We start from the raw sequence: 24,230 nt of genomic DNA on the forward strand, positions 1-24,230 counted from the left end.
AAGAAGGCAGTCATCAGCTCATGTTATATATCTACTGATGTGAAGTATCCAGAACCAACAATTCTACAGAGCCGGAGAGTAAGTTAGTGGCTGCCTATTGCTATGGAGTAGAAAGGGGAACATGGCAGAGTGATTGACACAAAGGATACAAGCTTACTTTGGGGCATTTTGAAGACTAAAGATTGTGGAGATTCTTGCACAAGTCTATGAATATGATCAACATTACTGAATTATATACCTTAAATGGAGAGACTTTTATGGCACAGGCATTTCCTTTTATATAGTCTCAATAACAAAATATGTTTTTTTAGACACCAGTTTATTTTTAATTACGTTGTGTGCACACGTGCGTGTGCGCGAGCACTTGTGGCAATGTACATTTGAATGCAAGTGCTCTCCATCTGACTGACTTTAATTTCCTTGTTTAACAAAATCCAGAACTGGAATTTTTAAATTGAAATTAATTTTTTACACTGTAGAAAATATAAACAGTGACTACATCAGGAAAAATGATCTCTGGAGCCAGTATGAAATTGGTCCTACTAAATGAAACAAAACAAGTAACCATGAGAGTTTAAATCTTTGATACAGAACTTCAGACACCACCAAAACCTGTGCATACAGCCGCTGTAAAGACATCTAAGTACATTTTTCTTTCTTGCTCAAGAGTCAAATGGTCTTCAAAGAAGTCACATACTCAATGAGATGCTGGAAGTCTCTTTAAGAATAATGGAAAATACAACAAGATATCTGGAAAGCTGAGGCAACAGCAGGTGAGTTGAAGCATATTTAAGAAGCCATTGACTTGCTGCTCGGTGGTGGCACACATCTTTAATCCCAGCACTCGGGAGGCAGAGGCAGGCAGATCTCTGTGAGTTCAAGACCAGGCTGGTCTACAAGAGCTAGTTCCAGGACAGCCTCCAAAACCACAGAGAAAACAATAAATAAATAAATAAATAAATAAATAAATAAATAAATAAATAAATAAATTTTAAAAGCTATTGATTTAAGACAAGCTGGTTAACTCACCTTTAGGAAGCAAGGTGCAGTGTATGGGAATCATGGGAAGGAACCCAAGGAGGATATTATATTCTCAGAGTTGGAAAGGAAAAAAGAACAATAAAGTGCAGAGGGCTCTACCCCAAGGACTAGAAGAGAACAGGAGTGTTCCCCAAGGAATGGGAGGAGCCCATCCCTGATGAGTCAGAGTTCAAACAATCCAATGGAACACACCTATCTGCAGCAAACAGATTAAAGTCATGGCATTGAAATAATGGACGTAGGAAAAAAAAACAGTCCAGATAAAAGTGAAGCATGACATGAACAGAATGGAGAAGGATTCTCACAACAAAGCAACATGAAAGACAGAAATATTAAAGACTGGGCACAAAGTTTATCTGAGTGATAAATTCATGGGACAGCTCTATGCTTTATTTAATTCTGAGACAGACTATTGATGACACGGAGAAGTATGATGGGAAATACTTAGCCATAGTCACCACTGTGTACGTTCATCGTTTTTGGAAAGAGCTAGATAAATACTTTCATTCATCCTTGTCTTTGACTATCCCCAGCTACCCATTTTTCAATTTTATTTATTTGTGTGTATATGTATGTGGTAAGAGATGGGGTCTCATGTAGCCCAGGCTGGCCTCATACCCCTGAGTCTCTTGCTTCCACTTCTCAGTGTCAGGGTTATAGACGACACTACCACGCCTGGCTCATTAGTGTTGGGAATTGAGCCCAGGGTCTCTTATATGACAGGCAAGCTTCTACCAACTGAGCTATATGCCTACCACTATTCTGCAAAAGTTTAAAGAGGCAAAAGCCCATGTCTTTTTCACATTTTAATGAAAATTTATAAATAAAAGTAATAATCACTTACAATTTTAATTTTAAACATTTAGAATCACAATAAGTTATTTGTATTCATCTGTCAATATCATTTCATATCATGACAGTATTTCTAAAGGAGCTTGTTAGAGTTAAATGAACTGAACAGATGCCCATAAAAAATGCACTTAAAGGGCTGGGGATGTAGCTCAATGGTGGAATGTTTTTGTTTATCATGCACAATTAAGCCTACTTGGGCTTAATCCAGTCATTTCAATATGTGGGTTGTAAGCCTTTGGGGGTCAAATGTGCCTTTCACAGGGATCCCCTAAGACCATCAGAAAACATAGATATTTACATTATGATTCACAACAGTAGCAAAATCACAATTATGAAGTCACAACAAAAATAATCTTGTGATTGGGGTCACCACAACATGTATTAAAGAATCACAGCATTAGGAAGGTTGAGAACCACTAGCTTAATCTCTAGCACTGCAAAAAAAGAACAAACAAAAACAATTCTTAGTGAGGCATGGTGGCTCACACCTGTAATCCCAGCACTCTGGGAAGCTGAAGCAGGAAGATTACACAGGGGTTAGATCAACCTCAGCTAGTTCCAGGCCAGTTTAGAGTATCAAGACACTATCTTAAGAAACAAAAACCCAAACCAAAGAATAACAAACCTGCCACCATAATTCTTCCCTACTAGGTAACCTAAATGTTGTCTTACAAGGATGCTGGGTAATTTACAAAATGGCTTTCATGGGTCAGAGAGATGGTTCACAGGTTAGGATGCTTTCCACAAAGTCTAATGACCTGAGTTCAACAACTAGAACCCACAAAGTAGAAAGAGAAAACCCACTCCCTCACACTGTTCTCTGACCTACACATGCACACTCACCCACACATACATCCACACACACAAACAGAAAATAAATGAGTGAATGCAAAAATAAAGGCAAAAAAGCAGATTTAGGGCTGGAGAGATGGTTCAGTGGTTAAAAGCACTTGCTGCTCTTTCAAAGGAGCCAAATCTCAGCACTCATAATGGGTGGCTCACAATTGCAGCTACACAACTTCCTCTCCTGGCTTCACAAGAACACTTACACATGGCTACATAAAACATACACAGATACAAGCACATACACATATTTTAAAAAAGAAACTCTCAAATTAAAAAAACAAACTGCTTTTATTATATCAATATGTACATAATTGTGCCCTATATGTTCATATACTTGGCTCTTGTTTTATGTACTTTGATAATATTTAATTATGTGTTTGAGGGGGGTATATGTGCAAGTGAGTGCAGGTTCCCTCAGAGACCAAAGAGGGTGTTGGAGTCTTTGGGGCTGGAGGTACAAGCAGTTGTGAGTTGTACAACATGGATGCTGGGAATTGAATACAGGTCCTCTGGAACAGCAGCAAGTGGTCTGAACCATCTCTCCAGCCTTTACTATAACTTCTATAGTATAACCTGCACATAAGCTAAGCTGTCTTGCAGAATTTGCTATCTAGTTGTCCTTTAAAGTCTACTGTCTGTCCTGAGTTCCCTGCCTCCTGTTTCTTCACATGTGCCCTACTTCTGAGTTATTTATTCTGGCCACTACTTCTTGTGATGCAACTTCAGCTAGCAAACTTTTTCACTCTGAAAAGCAAGTTCAGTCTAAGCCACATCTTCATGTATTGCTTGTTCTTGTTTATTGAGTAAGGAAGATAAACGTAAGTAAATGAATATTTAGATACTACAATATCAAAGAGCTCAGACTAGACAAATTTCCTCAAACTCACCATAGGGAACATTAGCAAACAAAATTATGATGGAAGACAACTAAGGAAGGCTATCTTTTAAAAATAAAAACTATTTTATGGAATTTCGCTCTAAAGACTTTAAAGGGTTAGGAAAAAGCATTCCTTTGCCATTGCTTGCACTCTGTAATAAACTAAAGGTTTTTAATTTGCTTCAACAACTTGTAGTGTGAAGTAATGTTATACAAAGTTTCTGTGTTCTGTAATAAAACCTCACTAATGAATAATTAAGACAAAAAATCTCACTGGATAAGTTGATAAAAAGTAAGTGAAGTGTCTAAACTACCTGGTAAACTTTTAGATAGACAGTATTATATCTTTAAAGGCTGCTGGTTATGTACATCTAAAAACAATTTTCTCCTTGGGTATCCATTGTAACAAGAAGCCAAAGCTGCTGAATGACATACAATCCTGACTCACCTTTCTTCTCTCCAGTGTAGGGCACATAGTCTTCCCGGTCTTTATGTTCCAATGCTTCCTTCTCTAGATAAGAAAGCAGACGTTCTCTATCAAAGGGTCCCGTGGCAGACTTTGATGTCTGGTTCTTCTGTCGAAACCCTGCAGGCAGAAGGGCATTCTGCCAAAGAGAACGAGTCAGCCATTATGACCACCAAACTACCAAGAATGCCAATACTATATGCTTCTATAGATTTCCATGTAAGAATGGCCATGAAGCTAGCATGGCACAGGCACTGAACACCTCCTTGCAGGATTTTAGGATAGTCATGTGGGATGTATTACAAAAAGTGTTTTTTTCCATTTAAACATGAATTTATTGATTTTGGGTATAGGGGAATGTCTGTGCCATGGCATGTATGTAGAGATCAGAGGACCACTTTTGGGAGTTGGTCCCCTCCTTCCACTGGAATCTTAACATAGGTTGTCAGACTTACTGTAACTGCCTTTACTGCTGCCTGACCCCACTGGCCCACAAGTCCAAACAACAGCAACAATTTTCTTAATGCTTAATAAATGGCCAGTAAATATGTACGTAAGGGGCTGGAGAGATGGCTTAGCAGTTAAGAACATTGGCTGTTCTTCCAGGACCTGGGTTCAATTCCCAGTACCTAGCACTTGATTTAAATCTAGTACAAACCATTCACTGTATATGTGTCCATATGTACACATGAATGTTAGTATACGCTAGTAGCAATTACTGTCACTGCAATGCACGCTTCATGGCACCCTGAGATGCAGAAGAGCTAAGTCCTTTGGTGTGCACACAGACAGCCTTGAGCATGTGGACTGACTAAAAGCAGAAAGGGGAGAAATAGTTGAAGCTGCCCCATGAAGTCAGGACTTCAAATGTGCATTAAGGCCAGGAAGAACAGAGTGATAAAAGTGAGCACCATCCTGCTTGTTAAAAGTCAGCCTCAACCAGGCATGGGGGTGCATGCCTGTACTCTCAGCACTTGGCAGAGACAGGAGGATCCCGAGGTCACAGCCAGGTCAATCTTATCTTAAAAAACATAAGACAGGGGCTGGAGAGAGGGCTCAGTTAAGAGCACTGGCTGCTCTTCCAGAGGACCTGAGTTCAATTCCCAGCAACCACATAGTAGCTCACAACTGTAATGAGATCTGGTGCCCTCCTCTGGTCTGCAGGAATACTTGCAGACAGAACACTGTATACACAAAAAACAAACAAACAAACAAACAAACAAACAAAACAAAAAATCCAAACCAACCAAACAAACAAAACCAAAACAAAATTAAAAAAACAAACAAACAAAACATAAGACAGGCTGCCTTGCAATATATTCTTGAGTATCCCTTGCTCTACAATTGAGGCTGCCAGGGAAGGCAATACCTCCTATTACTAGCAGTGATGTTCAACCTCACAGATGGTATATATTTTCATTACAAAAGTTGATTTTTCTATGAACAATAATAGGAAATGATTGCTTCATAACTAAAAATATCATGTTTACACTTTGGCCATTTCCTGAACTCACAACAGTTTTCATACAATACTCATCACTTAGAAAAAGTAACCACAAAGGTCTGTTCCCAACCCTGAATATTGCATGTATTTAGTTAAGAAACTGACTGTGGCTGGGTGGTGGCACACACCTTTAGTCCCCGTACTCAGGAGGCAGAGGCAGGCGAATCTCTGTGAGTTTGAGACCAGCCTGGTCTATAAAGTTACACAGAGAAACCCTGTCTTAAAAAAAAAAAAGGGGGGGGGAGGGACCTGACCTGACTGTGAACTATAAAGAATGAACAGGAGATTTCTACCTTTAGATGTTGAAATCTGAGAAGAATGACAAAGAATGCATTCAGCCTGCAAGTTTATCCAGTTTTACTTCCCAAAGAATGCAATCATCACTTTCCCATCCTGCTGCCATGACTTGGGTGCGAGCTCTGAGACAAGCTTGGCTGGAATATTACATTAGCGTAACTGACCTCAGGACACCAGGTGCCTGCTCTCATCCTCCCTTCATACCCCTCAATCTGTTAGGCCACGTTGGGCTCACACCTCCATTCTTGATACACTGAACTATTTCCTTCCTTGCTCTTGTCATACACCTCCTTTAGCCATAACCTTTAAATATGTGAAATATGGAGATCACTTCCCTGAAGGTTCTGTCCATCTTTTCCAGTTACTCCTTCTTAAGACTGTAGCATTGAGCCCCAAGAAAAGTTTTTCCTGATGTCTCATTCATAAGTTACTGTCTACAGTACTCATCATTCTTTTAACACAGTTTTGTTATCTGAGGCAAGTCTAGTTTTCCCCATTCCTACCAGCCTGCAGAATGGGGGCAAAAACTACATTTGATTTGTTCACTCTTCTTTTTCCTAAGTGTAGCATACTAACCATGAACTGCCGGCTGTCCCTCAAGCATTTACTGAGCTGGGGAATGGAGCTTAATACAGAGCACACACCTGAGTGTAGGGAGCAGAGGGAAGTCCTAAGTGAGTGAAGTCTTGAGTGAATGTGTGTTGTTGACATAGGCATGGCCCTGTCAAGGACCCCATAGTCTTAGACATAGGGAGGAAATGGTAAGGCCTTCTCCTTGGTGGTGGGGCTTAGAAGTAAATGGTGAGCCCTTCCCTTCTGCTTCTTGTGTGGATGCTGACAGTGTACACAAAAATGTCCACTATAGTTTTCTCTCCTAGGATAATCACAGCCGGAAGACTGCTCCCCAATGGAGATTTTGCCTACTGAGGCAAAGTGTGATTAAATATCCTGTCAGTTCAGGTCCAAACAATCAAACAATCAATCAATCAATCAATCAATCCAGGCTAGATAAGTCTCTTACATGCTTTCTAGTTCTTAAACCATTTGATTTAAATTGGTCTCACTATTTGACTGCCAAATATATTGTTGACAGCTCCGTTATCCTGAGCAATCCCTTAGACTTAGTAGGAGAACTTTTCGTTGTAATAGTAATTATGGTAAAGGACTTGACCTATGCATGGTGTAGCCATACCACCTATCAATAAAAACAATCTTATAAAGCACACTTTTAGCATGCTAGAGGTCCGGATTTTAATTCCCAGTACCTCTCCTTACCCTAAAAGCTCATGATAACCGCAATTCATTCATTCATTCATTCGTTCTTTCCTTTGTTTTCTTCCTTCCTTCACTCCTTTCCTTCTATTGTCTGTCTGTCTGTCCTATCTCAGTATAGGACACACTTACATGCTGCATTCAATACTTTATTACAAGGTAGGCTTTACATTAGATGATTTTCCCCAAATGTTATTTAAGTATTCTGAGCACACTTTAGGGAGGCTATGCAAATTTATGCTGTTGGTAGGCTAGGTATATTAAATGCACTTCAATGTATAATATTTGTAACCTAGGATGGGTTTATCAGGGACACAAGAGCATTGTTAAGAAATATCTGCATCTTAGAACTGGTCTACCAATACTAATAACTCACACAATTTGGTCATCCTTTCTCAAGTACCATTATAATTTGGTTTAGGCCTTTAAGAACATTGTAGAGGCATAGTATACTAGCACAAGCCTGGTACAGGAACTCTGAGGAGAAACACATTAGCATAAATTAAAGAGATAATTAGCTATTACTACTTTTAATTGCACAGAGGGAAATTTGTAATTGAGGAAAAAAAATGTATAGATGTTTACAATAGTTTAGAATGTCTGTCATAAGATGTGGAGACCTGGAGAAGAAGCAAAATACCAGGGAAAGCCATGAGAAAGCAAGATGGCAGTCTAAAAAACTACTATATTTCTCTTCTTCGGCTAGCACCAACCTCAGGGTCAAGATCATCCAGGACGGTTTCGAGCTGTTTCAGTTCTGTTTCTGACAGATTGCCAAGGAGCTCATCTTCATCCAGGTCCTTATACTCTGCTAAGTCCTTCCGGAATGGCAGTGCCATGGTTCACAGCGTAGGAAGTCACGTGATTTGTCCCAATTCTTTTAGCTAAGGAGGGAAGAAACAACCATTTAAACATAAATCTGGTTGCATCTATTACTGGGGAAAGGGAGATGCTATGTTCATTTGTCATACTTTTTTTTGGGCGGGGACTTGGGGGTTGGTGGGGGTGGTTTCAAGACAGAGTTTCTGTGTAACAACCCTGGCTGTCCTGGCACTCACTCTGTAGATGAGGCTTCTGCCTCCTGCATGGGATTAAAGGCATGTGCCATCATTGCTTGGCTTGTCATACGTTCTTGATCATATCATATGCTACTCTTACCTACAGATCATTCATTCCTTTACTATTTTGTCTTTGTAGAAAAGTAATCAAGTGGGAAAAAGGAAGATATTTATGAAAATCATTAAAACAATCCATTAGAATAACAATTTCTGGTAATTGAATTTTAATGGCAAAATAAAATAATTTTTTTTCAAAAACAAATTTCTATCAGTGATGTCAAATTATCCCAATGGATAACATCTGTTTAACTACAAACTATTCAGGAGGGCAATATGACACAATATTAACATAGGAAAATAGCAATATGTGTCTCATAGAGTTCTTTGCCTCTGGAAAAAATGTTTTAAAAATGTTTTCAAAAAAGATTATTTTAGGAGCTAGAGAGGATGGCTCAGCAGTTAAGAATACTTTCTTTAGAGGGTTTGTGGTCAGTTCTCAGCATCCACATGAGGTGGGTCACAATTGCCTGTGTTCCAGAGGATCTGGCACTCTCTTCTGGCTTCCAAGGGTATTGGCACACATGTGACACATAAATATATGCAGACACCCACAGGTACGGTACACATAGAATAAAGACAAAGGAATCTTTTTATTTAATATTATTTTGTTATTATTTGGTTGTTTGTTTACTTAATTTTTTTAAAAGACAAGCCCAGGCTAACCAGGAACTTACTACATAGACCAAGCTAGCCTTGAATTCAAGGTGAGCTGTCACCATTGGCCTCCTGAATATTACGAGCACAGGTGTATACTACCATTCCCAGCTGGAAAAAAAAATGTTTTTAAACAACATTCTGAAAGCACTTCATTAAAATTCTTTTAAAAATAATTTATTTATTTTATGTGCATTGGTGTTCTGTCTGTGTGAGGCTGTCAGATGTTGGAGTTACAGACAGTTGTGAGCTGCTTTGTAGGTGCTGGGAATTGGAGTCAGGTCCTCTGGAAGAGCAGTCAGTCCCTTAACTGCTGAGCCATCTCTCCAGCCCCTTCATTAAAATTCTTAAAACACACCGGGATGTGTCACCCAATAGTTAGCAGAATGATCAAGAAGGCCTGACCACAGCGTCAATGTGGCTCTACCTAACAATAGTTAGGCACAGCAGCTATAGCTTTGATACAGCAGGACTACTCTATAGGAAAGGAGACTGAAAACAACATGCCACAACAAAAATGGGAAGCAGGCAATCAAGCACTTCAAAATTTCTATTAGTATACTTGGGCCATAAATGTAACATAAAATGTTTACATGGGGATAAGAGACAGTGCTTAGACTAGCAATTTGCCTACATTTTTCTTGGCTGTGAAATGAACAGTATGCCAAAGTCTGATCTGTGTTCTTTGCTACCTTTTCTTACAAGAGTTCCCAGCTCAATATTTCAGCAAACTTATTAATTAAAGATCTTTTTGTCTCAAGTATAGAAAGTAAGATTCATCCAAAGAGTATGACAGTTGCTAATTTTACTAGCAACCCTTAGGTCTAACAATAAGTAAATGGGCAGCATTCATTTCTGCAGATGTTACATTTCAGGCATTTTGTGTAACTGCAAAGACAGGCCTGGCGTACACTTGTTTAATGGCAATTCCTCTGGGCTAGCAGGTCTTCTGGACTTCCTGTAGCACAAGCTGGCACTCCTCCTGCTTTAGCCTCTCACATACTGAGGCTATAGGTGTGTACTATGATGCTTGGGTTGCTTCTTGTTGTTGTTATTGTTTGGTTTTCAGCAGGTTACCATTGCTAAGCAACTTCCACTTTGTATTTCCAACTTTAAAACAATAGTTTGTTTTTATTTATTTTTTTAACTGTCTACCCAGGGCCTTGTGAATGCTACACAAACTCCCTACCATTAACGACAGAGATCCCCTTTCCAGAAGTTCTATAACTTGAGTGTATCAGAATGCAGCCACACTTGTCAAGATCCAGATTCCAGAGCTTTACCCCAGTTTCCTGATTGACTAGTCAAGTGTAAGCACAGGTCTGGTGAGAGTCCATAATTTGCATTTCTGGTAAGCTCCCAGAACGTTCACATAATTAACCATAAAATGTAATATTGAAGGATGTGATGTTTAATTTTGAGGGAAAATTACTTGAAAATAAGACTATTTGAAAAATAGTCTTTTCATAAAAATATTAGTAACATGAATATTTGAGACAGGCAAGGGTAACAGACTGATAATTTTGCTAGCTGGACCTGTTGGCAAAGGCCTGTAACTTCAACCACTGAGGAGGGGATACAAGTTTAAGATCTACCTGATGGACTATAGGTTGTGTTTAAAACAAGCTGGACAACTTATGGTTTCAAAAGTTAAAAAAACAAGACAAAACAAAAAGCAACTATAAAAGGAGGGCTGGGAATGCGCCTCAATTGTAGTATACAATTGTAGTGTGTGAGGCCCTAGGTTCAGTTCCCAGTATTACTCACGTGCATACACACCATAAAAACACAAAATCAGGAACTATAGCATACAAGCAAAAGACTAGTAACATTAAAAAAAACAAAACAAAAAACCAAAAATGCCCAAACAAAGCAACATGAGATAAAGACAACAAAAACCCTACAAAAACACCATTGAGTTCATTTTGTGTTGGCCTTCTGTACCTTGGCATGGAGCTTGCCATCAAGAGTGGCAGTGAGTGGAGTGAGACTCCACTGCAGAAAACTGGTTTTTCCTTTTTTGCAAGTGGTTGTCAATTTGGAGATAGTGCCTTGTTAGTTAGGAATAGGAGTTCATGCCCACTTCTCCCTCTCAGCTCTGGCATCCAGTCTATGGAAACTGTGCAGGCCCTATGCACGCTGCCACAGTCTCTGTGAGTTCATCATGTGAGTCAGTCCTGTTGTGTCTGGAAAACACTGTTTCCTTGGTGTCATCCACCCCCTCTGGCTCTTACAACTTTTCCACTTCCTCTCCTGCATAGCTCCCTCAGCCCCCAGGGGAGGGACTTAATGAAGACATTAAGTGTTCCAAAGTCTATCATCCTCTGTACACGGTCCAGTTGTGGATCTCTGTGTTAGTTCCCATCTACTGTTCGAAGAACCTTCTCTGATGATGGCTGAGCAAGACACTGACCAATGGTGTACTGGCTAGTTTTATGTCAACTTGACAAAGCCTACATCAAAAGGAGAGAACCTCAATTGAGAAAATACCTCCATAAGATCCAGCTGTAGGGCATTTTCTTAATTATGATTAATGGGGGAAGGCCCAGCCCACTGTGGGTAGTGCACACTAGACTGGTGGTCCTAAGTTCTTTAAGAAAGCAGACTGACGCAGGTGGTGGTGGCACATGCCTTTAATCCCAGTGCTTGTGAGGCAGAGGCAGGCAGATCTACATGAGTTCGAGGCTAGCCTAGTCTACAGAGTGAGTGCTAGGACGGGCTTCAAAGCTACACAGAGAACCTCTGTCTTGGAAAAGAAAAAGGGAAGAGGAGACAAGAGGAGGAGAGGGGAGGAAAGGAGAGGGGAGGGGAGGAAGGAGAGGGGAGGGGAAGAGAAAAGAAAGCAGGCTGAAGAAGTCATCATGAGTAAGCCAGTAAATGGCCTCCTCCACAGCCTCCATCAGCTCCTGCCTCCATGTCCCTGCCCTGTTGAGTTGCTGTACTGACTTCCTTCAGTGATATACAGTGATGTGGAAGTATAAGTCATATAAATCCTACCCTCTCCAAGTTGCTTTTGGTCATGGTGTTTCACCACAGCTACAGTAACCTAAGACATAGGAGTGTAGTACAATGTCAGTTAGAAGTCATTTTATTGCTGTGTTCTTTAGCAAAACAATAGTACTTGGTTTTCCCCCAGGCCTATTGGTCAGATTCTTAGCCATCCACACTGTGTCAGGGATGGTTTCCTTCTTATGGAGTGGCCTCAGATCCAATCAGATAGTGGATGGTCACCAATATACCAAGCAGGAATGTTATTGCTATAGACCACAGGGTCTATAGCTGTGTTCTATTCACTCTTACTACTTTGTATGTATCACAGGGGAACATGTGTCTATATGGCTTTTACTTCAGCTTATTTATTTTTCCTTTTCAAAACAATGGCAAAGCCATTTCCTTGAGATTCAGATGATGGAACTTTTGCCAAGATGAAAGAACTTGCAGTTAATCCAGGCAACTTTTTTAGAAATTTCAATTCTATTGCAGCAAAGTGTCAACAACTAGTGTTCATGCTACCTAACTTTGCTCAAAACGCACAGCGGCACTCTTTCTTTTATTCTGTGTTCATTTCCCCTCAACTCTCTTGTACTGAGGAGTAAGCACTGCATACAGACAAAGTCCCAGGACGGCAGCGGTTCAGATGACAATACTACCTCCTGCTTGTCCTGTAAGGACACATCATTGGAAAAGAGAACAAATTCTGAATGATGATGAGGGAAAACCAATATGCTGGATATGTGCAGCCACATGGACTAAAGTATATTTAGTGCAATAAGCCAAACACAGAAATTCAAACACTAGGTTCTCACTCATAAGTAGACATTGAGTAGATGTCTGTACAGGCTAAAAGGTTGTACTCAGGAGGATGATAATGGGTACTAAAACACAACTAGGTAAGAATAAGTTTTTGTGCTCTATAGCAGTGACTTGAATTTGGCTTATTATAAGTGTAAGCTGGAATGGTTACATTATTCATGGATGTATTGTCTATCCCTGTCCATGTGCCACAGTGGGAGAGCTGAATAATTATAATGGCTTACAGAGGCTAAAACATTTACTACTGGCCCTTCACAGAAAAAAAAAAAAAAAAAAAAAAAGCTGCCAACTCTTTGAGGAAAGTACAAATACCTCAACACAAAACACAGTTTACAAACTGGTTATAGCTAGCTGTCCAGTATTATCTCCAGCTGTCCCCTATCACAACATCCATGGCTCTAAACAGGACACAAGCTCTAGATCCCCTGCATCCTTGTGTATCATGTTCCCTTTTTCCAGATGAAAAACATTCTTTAACCACGTCTGTTTCTTCAGCTGAAGCCGCATACATTCTTCAAGGCCTCAATGAACATAGTAACATTCCCTAGAAATTCCCTGAGGCTCCATTCTCAAACAAATGTACCCTCATTTACTTGCACTTGTATACCCACACTCTTGCTTCTGTGGATAAATTGTTCATACCATTATCCATAGTTATTTGTGTCTCCTGTGACCAGATCCCATCAATAAACAGTTCTGCTATGTGTGTGTGTGTGTGGGGGGGGGGGGGTTGTTTTCTTTTGTTTACACTAGGGTACCATGAAATAGCCCAAGTTGGCCTTGTACTCAAATGATCCTCCTGTTTCAACCTCTAATGTTGGCCCATTAATAGAACTTCAGTTTTAGTAAAATCAGTTTAGTAAAAAAAAAAAAAAAAAAAAAAAAAAAAAAATCAATGAACACTAGGATGCATTCTTTTCCCTTTAAGAGTTTATAAACTATGTACGGTTGGGCTAACATGATGGCTCAATGAGTAAAGGCAATTGCCATTGAACCTGATGACCTGAGTTTGATCCTCAGGACCCACTAGTAAAAGGTGATAATTAATTCCAGCAAGTTGTTCTTGACCTCTACCATAGCACACATTATCTCTTCCACAAACAAACAATTTTAATTATCTAAGTGTGAAAACCAGTCTCTACTTATTTTCTCACAGCTGCTATTTTTTTTTTTTTTTTTTTATAGAGGAAGGTCTTAACACAGATTATGCTACAAAGAAACTGTGGAGATACATGATTCAGATATACAAGTTGTTAATCCCCATTTCATCATTATTTCTATAGGGTAGGTGCAGAGTTTCTATCTGTTCTTGTTGCACACACATGATCATGCTATTCTCTGGTTAAACCTCTATGCAGAGTCATCTCTCTCCAACAGGACTGGGTAAACTACAGACAGTGACCTCCCTTCCTTCCTATTCTCACCTATCTCCTTGATGCTTTATTTTACTTTAACCTGGACTTCTCTTCTGAACTCCATACCTAAAAAATAACTACCTATGTAAAATCTTTACCTGGGTGGCTAACAGCAATCCTAACCATAAATATACAAGAACCTGCTAGCTGGTGGTGGCACATGCCTTTAATCCCAACACTCAGGAGGCAGAGGCAGGTGAATCTCTGTGAGTTTGAGGCCAACCTGGTATACAGAGTGAGTTCCAGGACAGCCAGGGCTGTTACATAGAGAAACTCTGACTCAAAACAAACAAACTCCAAACCAACCAACTAACCAAAAAACAAATAAATATACAAGAACTCAAACATCTAGTACCCCCAACACACACTTTTGCCATCTTACTCATAATGATAAATAGCAGTTTCATTCTCTTAGTTGCTTTGGAAAAAAAAATCTTGAAAGTTAACTTTGACTTCTCTCACATTCCACATCCAAACCACCAATCATCTTGCAATATGTGCAAGATGGTCTCCGTTATGATCTCATGCTTGGACTACTGCAGTAGCTTCCTAAGGAACTAGGAGGTCCTATTCTCCTATTCTAATGTCTTAGTCTATCTTCTATAAAATAGGTTTTCCTCTCTCTCTCTCTCTCTCTCTCTCTCTCTCTCTCTCTGTGTGTGTGTGTGTGTGTGTGTGTGTGTGTGTGTGTGTGTGTACGTACAGGGGTGCATGTATGGAGCTCATAGGACAACCTAAGGTGTTAGTTTGTCATTTTCCATACCATGGATGAGGCTAGCTGATTCACGAACTTCTGGGGACTTTGTTTCCCATCTCAATGAAATAGTACTGAGATTATAGATATGTGCTACCAAGTCTGATTTTACATGAGTTCTGAAGAGTCTCACTCAGGCTTTACCCACTAAGCCATCTTCTTAGTCCAACTGAAGACTTTTTAATTGTAAACCAATAAACTATAATCATGTATATTTGTGGGACATAATGTGATATTTAAGCCTTTACTGAGATAACTGTACACAATGAAAAAAAAAAACAATATAGAGGGATTTCTTTCACTGTGTCCAGTTCCCCTTGATAACATTTTGCAAAACCACAGAATCACAAGGAAGACATTGGCCTTGACACAGTCTATTGATCTTACTGCTTCCCCTGTTTTACATGCAGTCCTATGTATGTGTTTGTGTTACAGTCTAGCTTTTTCACCAGCACAAATTCATACATCTACCACCACTGACAAGTCTCAACACACTTGATTCCTCATGTTGCCCTTTTATAGCCACACCCACCTACCTTTCTCACACCTAAAACTGTTGATCTGACCAGTTTCTAAAATGTTGGTGCCTCTTGCCTGTAATCCCAGTATTCCAGAAGCAGACATAGGAGGATTTTTTTTTTTTTTTTTTTTTTTAAAACAAGCTTAGGGCCTGGCCTACATAGTTCCAGAGCAGCCAGGATTACATATATAGATTTCAAAACAACAAAAAAGATGTTGGCTCATAAACACCTTTGAGACTAGCTTTTATCATCAAATATAAACCCTAAGAATTCATCCAAGTTACTTCATTAGTATTTTGTTCTCTGCTATAGTTCATAGTAATGTTGTATATGTGCCATTGGCAGTCATATGGAATGACCGTATTGATTATTTAATTCATGTATGTGTGGGGAGTTCTGGAAATCAAACATTGGACCTCATGTACGCTATACTGCTAGCACCCAATTCTACATCTCGACAATTACTAACAAGGTGGCTTTGAAGAGTCATGTACATGTTTTTTTTTTTTTGTGTGTGTGTGAACATACCTAATAGCATTAATTTACACTGCTTATGGTATCTAACAGCATCAAATCTCAATAAAAAGAAAAGTCAAAATGTTCTTACAGTGGTTCATAAGACTCAAAAGATTACCCTAAGCCCTCACTCACTCACTCCCAACTGTTCACCTCTCAACTCAAAAAGTTCAGCAATTCTGATCTTATCACCCTTCCTCCAGCAAACCAGGCTCACTTCTGCCTCAGTGCCTTTGTACCTAACTGTCCCTTTACCTTCAACACTTTTACTCAGGCAGCTAAATGACCTGTTCTCTCTTTCTTAGGTCTCTGTTTAAATGTCAACTGATTATTGGGAGCCGTTCATGATTACTTCTTACAAAATAGCAGCCCTCACAGGTCACATACTGTTACGTTTTCTTTCACTGTATTTCAGGCATTGTATCATATTTATATTATATAATATATGGTATATTTACACTGTATAGTATATTTACTGATTCACTGGCTATTCTGTCAGGCAAGACACACACTAAGGACTAAAATGCAGTAAATATAATTATCTCCAAAGTTGTAACTAATACCCCTAGTTTCTTAATATACAATTATCAAGATTATTGAAATATTAACCTTCTAACTTTACATGGTAATACTTTTTGGGTGATTCTCTATTATTTTATTTTTGATACTATGCATCCCTAGCTGGCTTAGAACTTGCCATGTAGCCTTGAACTCACCGAGATCTGCCTGCCTCTGCCTCACAAGGGCTGAGATTAAAAATGTACACAGCCAATTTGGAGGGACTTCTGTTTATCTGAGCAGGATAGCACTGTATCCCCTAGCTGGCCTGGAAAACTATATCTACATAATTTTAAAATAGAAAGCTATTAAAAAAATAATAAAGGCGAGATGGGGGAGCTGGTAAAGGCACACACCTCCAAACCTGACCACCTGAGTTTGATTCCCTAAACACACATGGTAGAAGAAGAAAATTGGCTCCTGAAAGTTGTCTTCTGACCCCACAGGCATGTGTCTGTCTCTCCCAACACATACCCAAACTGAACAAAAACCAAAAAATTAAATTAGAAAAAAATTTAAAAGCATAGCTAAGCATGTTCTCCTGCTGCCACACCCCAAGTTAAGTTGTTAAATTTGAGGACTGGAAGGGGGGGGGGGAGCAGGAGATCCAGAGAGATGGTTCAGAGGTTGGGGCACTGGCTGCTCTTTCAGAGGTCCTGAGTTCAATTCCCAGAAACCACATACAGACTCATAATCATCTGTAATGAGATCTAGTACCCTCTTCTGGCCTGCAGACATACATGCAGACAGGACACTGTATACATAATAAATAAATAAAACCTTAAAAAAAATAAAAATAGGCAGGGTGGTGGTGGCATATGCCTTTAATCCCAGTACTCAGGAAGCAAAAACAGGTTGATCTCTGTGAGTTCAAGGCCAGCCTGATCTACACAGTGAGTTCCAGGATAGGCTCCAAAACTACAGAGAAATCCTGTCTTGAAAAACAAAGCAAATAAGTAAAGAAATAAAAATAAAACTGAGGTCTGTAGATCCCAGAAGTGTAAGGAAAATGTGAAGTTACGAGGCAGCCCAGAAAACTTATTTAGGGCCAGAACAAAAAAAGAGTCCTAATTAGATTCGGGTTACAGAGGGCAACCTTAGAGCAGAAAGCAGCCAGATCACTTCAGTGACTATTACAGGAAAATACTTCAACAGGTTACTCACACCACTTCAAAAGCAATCTCAATTTGAACCTGAGAGACTCTGGGGCTCCCATGTGAGTAACATACTCCCCTGTCCCGGCTACTACCTCTCAGTGACCCCTCCCACCCTCCTGGTGGAGTCATGTCACAGGTGAGAGAAACAAGGCGAGACAAGAAGCCACCCTGAGAACCACTGACGAATGCCAAAACAGGCACACCCTTAGCATGCTCAGTGTTAGCGCCCCAGGTTTATATTCGTTTTACCTCTGGTTAGCTTAGAAAGCCTCTACCAGTTATCCTATGAGTAAAACCAAACAGTGCTCAGTCACCAACAAAACGGTGAGTGTATTCCAAATGCATAGTGGAGGGATTAATCTAAGGTTTTGTTTGTATTCCCATTTCTCTCTCAAAGGAAGCATAATTAGGACTAACTCTTCCTTTTGCAAGAATGTTCTTAATCTACCGGTTAATAAGCATTGAACTATTTGCAAAAAGTCTAAAACTAGGCTAGGTCTACAAGAAATCACATTGAGAGTTAGCTGAATTTCATGTAGTGAACAAAAGTAGTATGTTATCTCAGCTCTATCCCTTCTGGGTTTCTTGGACTTAAAAATGGGCTACTTATTTATTTAGCTTTATTTTGGAATGGAGCCTGAATTGTTAAATTCTCTCATCTTTCAACTTTACTTATTTTCCTATCTTCAAATCAATACAAATATTTATTAAAGGCCTACTATATTTTATGTGTTTACGGGAGGAGAGCTAGACTGGCAGGTCATGGACAGGAAAAGGGCTGTGGGAACGAGAGGAAAGGTCCTGGAGTAAATTACACAGAACAGAGCCTTCTTTTCTCTCCCCACTTTAGAAATGTTTCTCAAAGTAGACTTTAAAAGATCACAAGGCTCCAAGATAACGCATAAATAAGACTTAACTGTTCCTTAAGGTTGAATCTAAGCACAGACACAATATTCTTTTTCTTTCTTTCTTTCTTCCTTTCTTTCTTCTTTCTTCTTCCTTCCTTTCCCTTTTTCTTTTTGACACACTGTTGCTGTCTCTGAATACACAACAGTGGTGACCAGCCAAATCTGAACAAGCAGCAAAAGCAAATTTGATTCTGCTTCTCCTCCTCCATTTCCTTTTCTGCCCACAGGTAAGCAGAGCCCCATCTCCTAGCAACACCGTACCAATGGTTATGCTGCCGTGAAGACAAAAAGTAAGGAGTGTGTCAGTGCTCAAATGAAAACCTGTTCACAATGTTCCCTGCAATGAAAACTGTACAAGCCCCAGCACTAGGGAGGCAGAAGCAGGTGGATCTCTGTGAATTCAAGATCAGCCTGGTCTACAAGAGCTAGTTCCAGGACAGCCTCCAAAACCACAGAGAACTTTGTCTCAAAAAACCAAAAAAAGAAAACTGTACGAAGAAAAACCATTCTCAATAAGAGATGCCTGAGTGAGTGTACAACTGTCATCAGCAATTCATGAAGGCTGGTTAACAGTTAATAAGGCAATGTTGGTTTTCAGACAGAAAGATGTCCCACACATTTTAGACAATTTAATCAGATAAGGTTTTTGGTAAAGTTTGGGGGAAAAATGTTTTCAGAGAAAACTAATGTAAACCACCAAAATAAGCCCTTGAGATGTGGATATACAAATATTTTGAAGGTACTTTTTATATGATGGTTTCCCAAAGAAAGCTGGGTGTGGTTGTGTATACCAGCTATATAAGAAAGACACTGTTTCAAGCCAAAACAAAAACCAAAAGATTTCCCAGTTAGTGATTGTACAACAAACATACTGAACACACATTGTCTTTTGAGGGAACAGAGAAAAAAGTCTCACTATATGGCTCTGGCTAACCTGCAATTAGCTATGTAGACCAGGCTAGCCATGAGCTTACAGTGATCTTCTTGCCTCTGTTTCCCAAATTGACAGATTACAGACATGTGCCACGACACCTGATTGGGTTTTTTTGTCTGTTTCTTTTCTTTTTGAGACAAGGTCTCACATAGCCTGATCCTCCTGCCTTTACCGCCTAAATTCTGAGATTATAGGTATACATACTACTACTTGTATTACTTGCAAAACTTGGCCAGAATGTTAAGCCATACACCCACACACAAGGAGGAAAGATGCCAGATAGATAGGCAGGCAGACAGACAGACAGACAGACTTAATGCTTAAAATAACACTCAGGGACCGTCAGCTCCTATCCTTGAACTAGGGTCAGCAGATCTATGGCTATAACTGGCTCTGTGGCTCTGAACAAGTCAACCACCTCTCAGTTTCCTGCCCCAGATGAAGAATAGTCAAAAGGTGGCTCTAGTCTGGCAATCAACCCCCACCCCCCTCATCCCACCCCGCCCTCATCCCACCCCGTGTCCATGGCAGACACTTGCAAAGACCTTTTTACCACTGAGCCCAGATTCTGCCTCAGCCCTCAAGATCTGCTCACCTCCCAATATTTCAGGGGCTTACATATAACAGGCATGATCTTAAAGAAATACCATTCAACCGAACCTTTAAAAAAGAAAGGAAGGAAGGAAGGAAGGAAGACATAATACTGACTTGCCCTTATCAGAGCTAAGAAGAACAATACACATGCAGAAACAAAAAAACATGAAAGTTGAATCATTCTAGGTAGACATAAAAACTTCAGAAAAGTTAGTAGAAAACCAGATTAATTAAAAGAAGGATAAAGAGAGAGAGAGAGAGAGAGAGTGAGAGAGAGAGAGAGAGGGAGAAGAAACAAAGTCAAACAGGGGCCTACTGTTAAGTACTAGAGGTAGAAAGTTCCTGTGGCATGATCACACTGGTCAAAGCTTCTACCACACCAAGCAGATGTCAACAGATCATTTCTTATCTTCCCATGGACTCCATCATAAAAATAAAATGTCTCTATGGAAACACAGATGCACAGCACACTGGTAAGTCACAGGAATAAATGCAAAAGTGTTTTAATCATAAATTTACAAGTGTGACTGACGTCATGATGAAAACACTCAAATGGACACCTGGCTTTTTCCTTGTTGTGCACACTCACAGTCTCCTCTCCAGCTCAGCCTCCAGATCCCTGGGATTACAGCTTGAGTGAGCCACCACACTCAGCTACCGTCTCTTACTAAGATAAAGTCAAGTTGTTATTGCCCGGCCTGCTACTCCTTGCAATATACTCGATAAACCTGTTTGTGACATTCTCAATAAACCTGTTTTCTTCCTACTTCGGCCTAAGCGGCCTAAAGAGGAATTCACTTACCATCAAGTGTGGCCAATCTACCACATTTTCTCCTATGGAGGAAAAAAAAAGCTGGGGGTGGTGTTGCACACACCTGCAATCCCAACAGTGGGGAGGAAGAAGAAAGGTCTCAAGTTTGAAGGAGAGCTAAGTCTATATATCAAGTTTCAAGGAACCAGGACTATATAGGAGACCCTGTCTTGAGAAAGGAAGTTGGAATTTAAGAAAGGGGACTCTGGGAAACATGTCTGATCAAAGCTTACATTTAATTGCAGGTCATATTCTAAGGGAGATTAGCAGCCCTCCATTATTTATTAACATCTGTCCCTTAAGTTTGACCTATTTTCTTTGGTACAAGAAATTTCTTCCCCCTACTCTTTTGAGACAGGTTCCCATGTAGCTCATATTGGCCAGGAATTCCTACATAACCAAGGATGGCCCTGAACTCCTGATCCTCCCTGCCTTTATCTCCCAAGTGCTGGGATTAAAGGTGTGAGCCACAACATTTATATAGAAAGAAACCCTAATGGTTAATTAGAAGCCCTTATGGTCCTTCCAACTCTAAATATCGAGCTTTTAAAAATAAATGAATTTAGAGTAACTTTGGAAAGTTCTATAACACAGGAGAGGACTAGAAAGCTGATACAAGTAGGAGAGTAACCCAACGTTCACTACATACCCAGTGGTACCCTCTCAGCCTGCCATTATATTCACTCATTCATTTTTAAAGAGTATCTTTTGAATTTTGATTCTGCACATGAAGAAACAAGCGTTGTTCCTGATTTTTAAGCTGTACACATCACACTCATGAAATAGTAAAAAGTGTTTTGATGGGAAGAAAACAAGAACCACAAATTATCCTTCAGGCCTGTTACAGACTCTCAGCGTGCATGGTTAGCCCTGTTGAGGTAGTGGGTACACTCCTCAGAACCACAAGAAGAAAAAAAATTCTAGATCAGAAAATACTTCACAATCCATAAAAGCAATATTAGAACCTTATTGAAATGTGGGTGATGACAAAATCTCCCAAGCTCCCCAGTATGAAACTGGGGCTTGGGCCAGTTTGGGAATATTTTTCCCCCCTCAAGATCTTTTCCCTAAGGAAATACCAAGAGAAACAACCTCCAAAGCTCCACAGCTCTAAAAGTTGATTGAAAAACAAGCAACAGCACACACACAGCATTCTTATCTCCAGCCCTTGCCCCTTCCTCGGCAGGGTTCCAGGATGTTTGCAGCCCTGGGTCTCGCCGGGAGAAAGGAGGCGGCTGCTTTTCCAGGCTGCACACCAGCTGGCTCTGCTGCAGGCTCTCTGCTCCCTGCAGCTACCACGGAAGCACTCCTTTTAGCACCACACCCCTGTACTTAGGAACGTTCCTGTGTCAGGTGATTTTGGTGAAACTCCCCCCACCCCCTTGAACTAAGGATTACCAGGCCGGCTTCCTGGAGGGCCTCCCAAGTTCTCTGTCACCTTCAGCTTTACTTGTTTCCCAGAGAGGTAGTGCATCTCTATAACAAGCCCCCAACCCATCACCAGATTTCTCCATCCCATCCAAACGCCTCACAACGTAAGTCTAGGTCAAATCTGGTCTTTCTGAGGCTTTTTTTCTGTTTCTGCCAACAACCTTGTCTCTGTCTCCTTGAAAAATCAACCCTCAGGGGCATTATTTAGCCCTATTACACACCACTGATTCACCTGTCTTGGGCCTCTGTTGGTATGAATACCTGCCTGTAAAGAAAGGCATTTCCTCAGACATATAGCAGGCTTGTGACTTTTAGAGGACACCAGTGATTATTACTTTAATTAATTTCACAAGGCTGGACACACAGGAAGCTTTGTTATCACAAATTAGTTTTCTGAGTAAGGGGAAACAGTCTTTACTATGTGTACATGTGTGAATGCACACATGACTTAGCAACTTTTGTCAGTTCTCGACTTCCACCATGTGATACTAAAATAGAAAAGCTCATTTTAAGTGATTTAAAAACTCACTATAAACAGGGCAGTGATGGCACACGCTTTTAATCCCAGCACTAGGAAGTTAGAAGCAGTTGGATCTCAGAGTTCGAGACCAGCCTAATCTGTAGAACCAGTCTTAGAACAGTCAGGGCTAAACAGGGAAACTGTGCTTGAAAACAAAACAAAGTAACAACAAAAAATTCCTTACTATATTATAGCCTTAAAAATACATATAGCTGGGGTGGGGGTAGAGAAAGGTTGGTCAATAGGCATTAAGTTACAGTTGCATAAAATGAAGTTTGCCTGGTGTGCTGTGGCAAAATGGTATAACTACAGATAAAAATGTATCACATATTTTTTTTTAAGTGACCAAAGAAGACATTTTAACAGTGTTCACCATTAGGAAATGATAAATGTCTGAGGAGACAAATTTAACCTTATTTGGACATTAAGTAATACATCATATATAGATATGTATGTATATATGTACCACAACATCATGATGCTATGTATAACTTCTATGTTTTTATACATTGGTTCAGATAACTTAAAAAAACAGTCACATATAATACACACAAAGTAAAACCATGTAAAAATGACTGAAGTAATGAGAACCATCAGTTAGTAGAGGCAGTTTCTGGGAAGAAATGGGAGGGAGTGGAGGTGGGAAGAAAACCAAATCGATGTCGAGGCCTGGTGAGAGCTGGAGAAAGCAGAACTATGGAAACAAGGGAAGTCTCAGAATTGTGGCTCTCGGCCAACAAGTATGATACAAGGTCTACTTTGGCTCCTTCCAGGCTAAAGGACATTTTCCCTTCAACCGTGTGAGAACTCCAGAGACCCACACAGAAATAAAAGGACAATGGGAAAGGAAACAAAGTTGCTGAGAGCCCAGTAAGCTCAACATGCACCTAAAACTATCACAACTCAACTATTATTTCTAAGTGATAAGAGTGGAACTGGCTGTATTTTAATTATATTGTAGGGAAACACTTCAAATTGTATATTTATTATTAGTGTGTGTACATGTGTACATGATATGTATCTGTGAGCACAGGCACCTCTGTGGCATGACATGTATGTGGAGCCCAGGGACAATGCTTACACAGGGAGCACTTTTACCTGCAGAGCCACCTCACCAGTCTGAAGGCTCATTTCTTTACTTGAGCCTCTCAGCTTGATAGGGGACCACATTGCAGACTTCAAAACAGTGAAGAAAAAGGGAAATACATTTCATTTGCATACATTTTATATGCAAATTTCATTAACAGACATAAGAATAGTGGTACATAATATAAAATACAATATATTATTTAATTATCCTGCATAATACTAATCTATATAATTTGCTAAAAATGATCTGATGCTCAAAGAGAAAAGAAGAGCCTGCCCAAG

At 40.0% G+C, this 24,230-nt stretch overlaps 1 protein-coding gene across 2 annotated transcripts in view; it reads right to left on the reverse strand.

Moving 5' to 3' along the window:
• The window catches only part of Tmod3 (tropomodulin 3), a 55,209-nt gene that overhangs the window by 20,304 nt on the left and 10,675 nt on the right, over window positions 1–24,230 (reverse strand). For both annotated transcript variants that reach the window (XM_051197962.1, XM_051197963.1), the window contains exons 2-3: window positions 7,869–8,039; window positions 4,065–4,221 (exon numbers count right to left, since the gene is read on the reverse strand). In XM_051197962.1, coding sequence (XP_051053919.1) covers window positions 4,065–4,221; window positions 7,869–7,994 — 283 coding nt within the window. In that variant the 5' untranslated portion in view covers window positions 7,995–8,039. The remainder of the gene's footprint in view (window positions 1–4,064; window positions 4,222–7,868; window positions 8,040–24,230) is intronic.

The sequence above is a fragment of the Phodopus roborovskii genome, unplaced genomic scaffold (genome assembly GCF_943737965.1).
Source record: "Phodopus roborovskii unplaced genomic scaffold, PHOROB, whole genome shotgun sequence".
Lineage (NCBI taxonomy): Eukaryota > Metazoa > Chordata > Mammalia > Rodentia > Cricetidae > Phodopus > Phodopus roborovskii.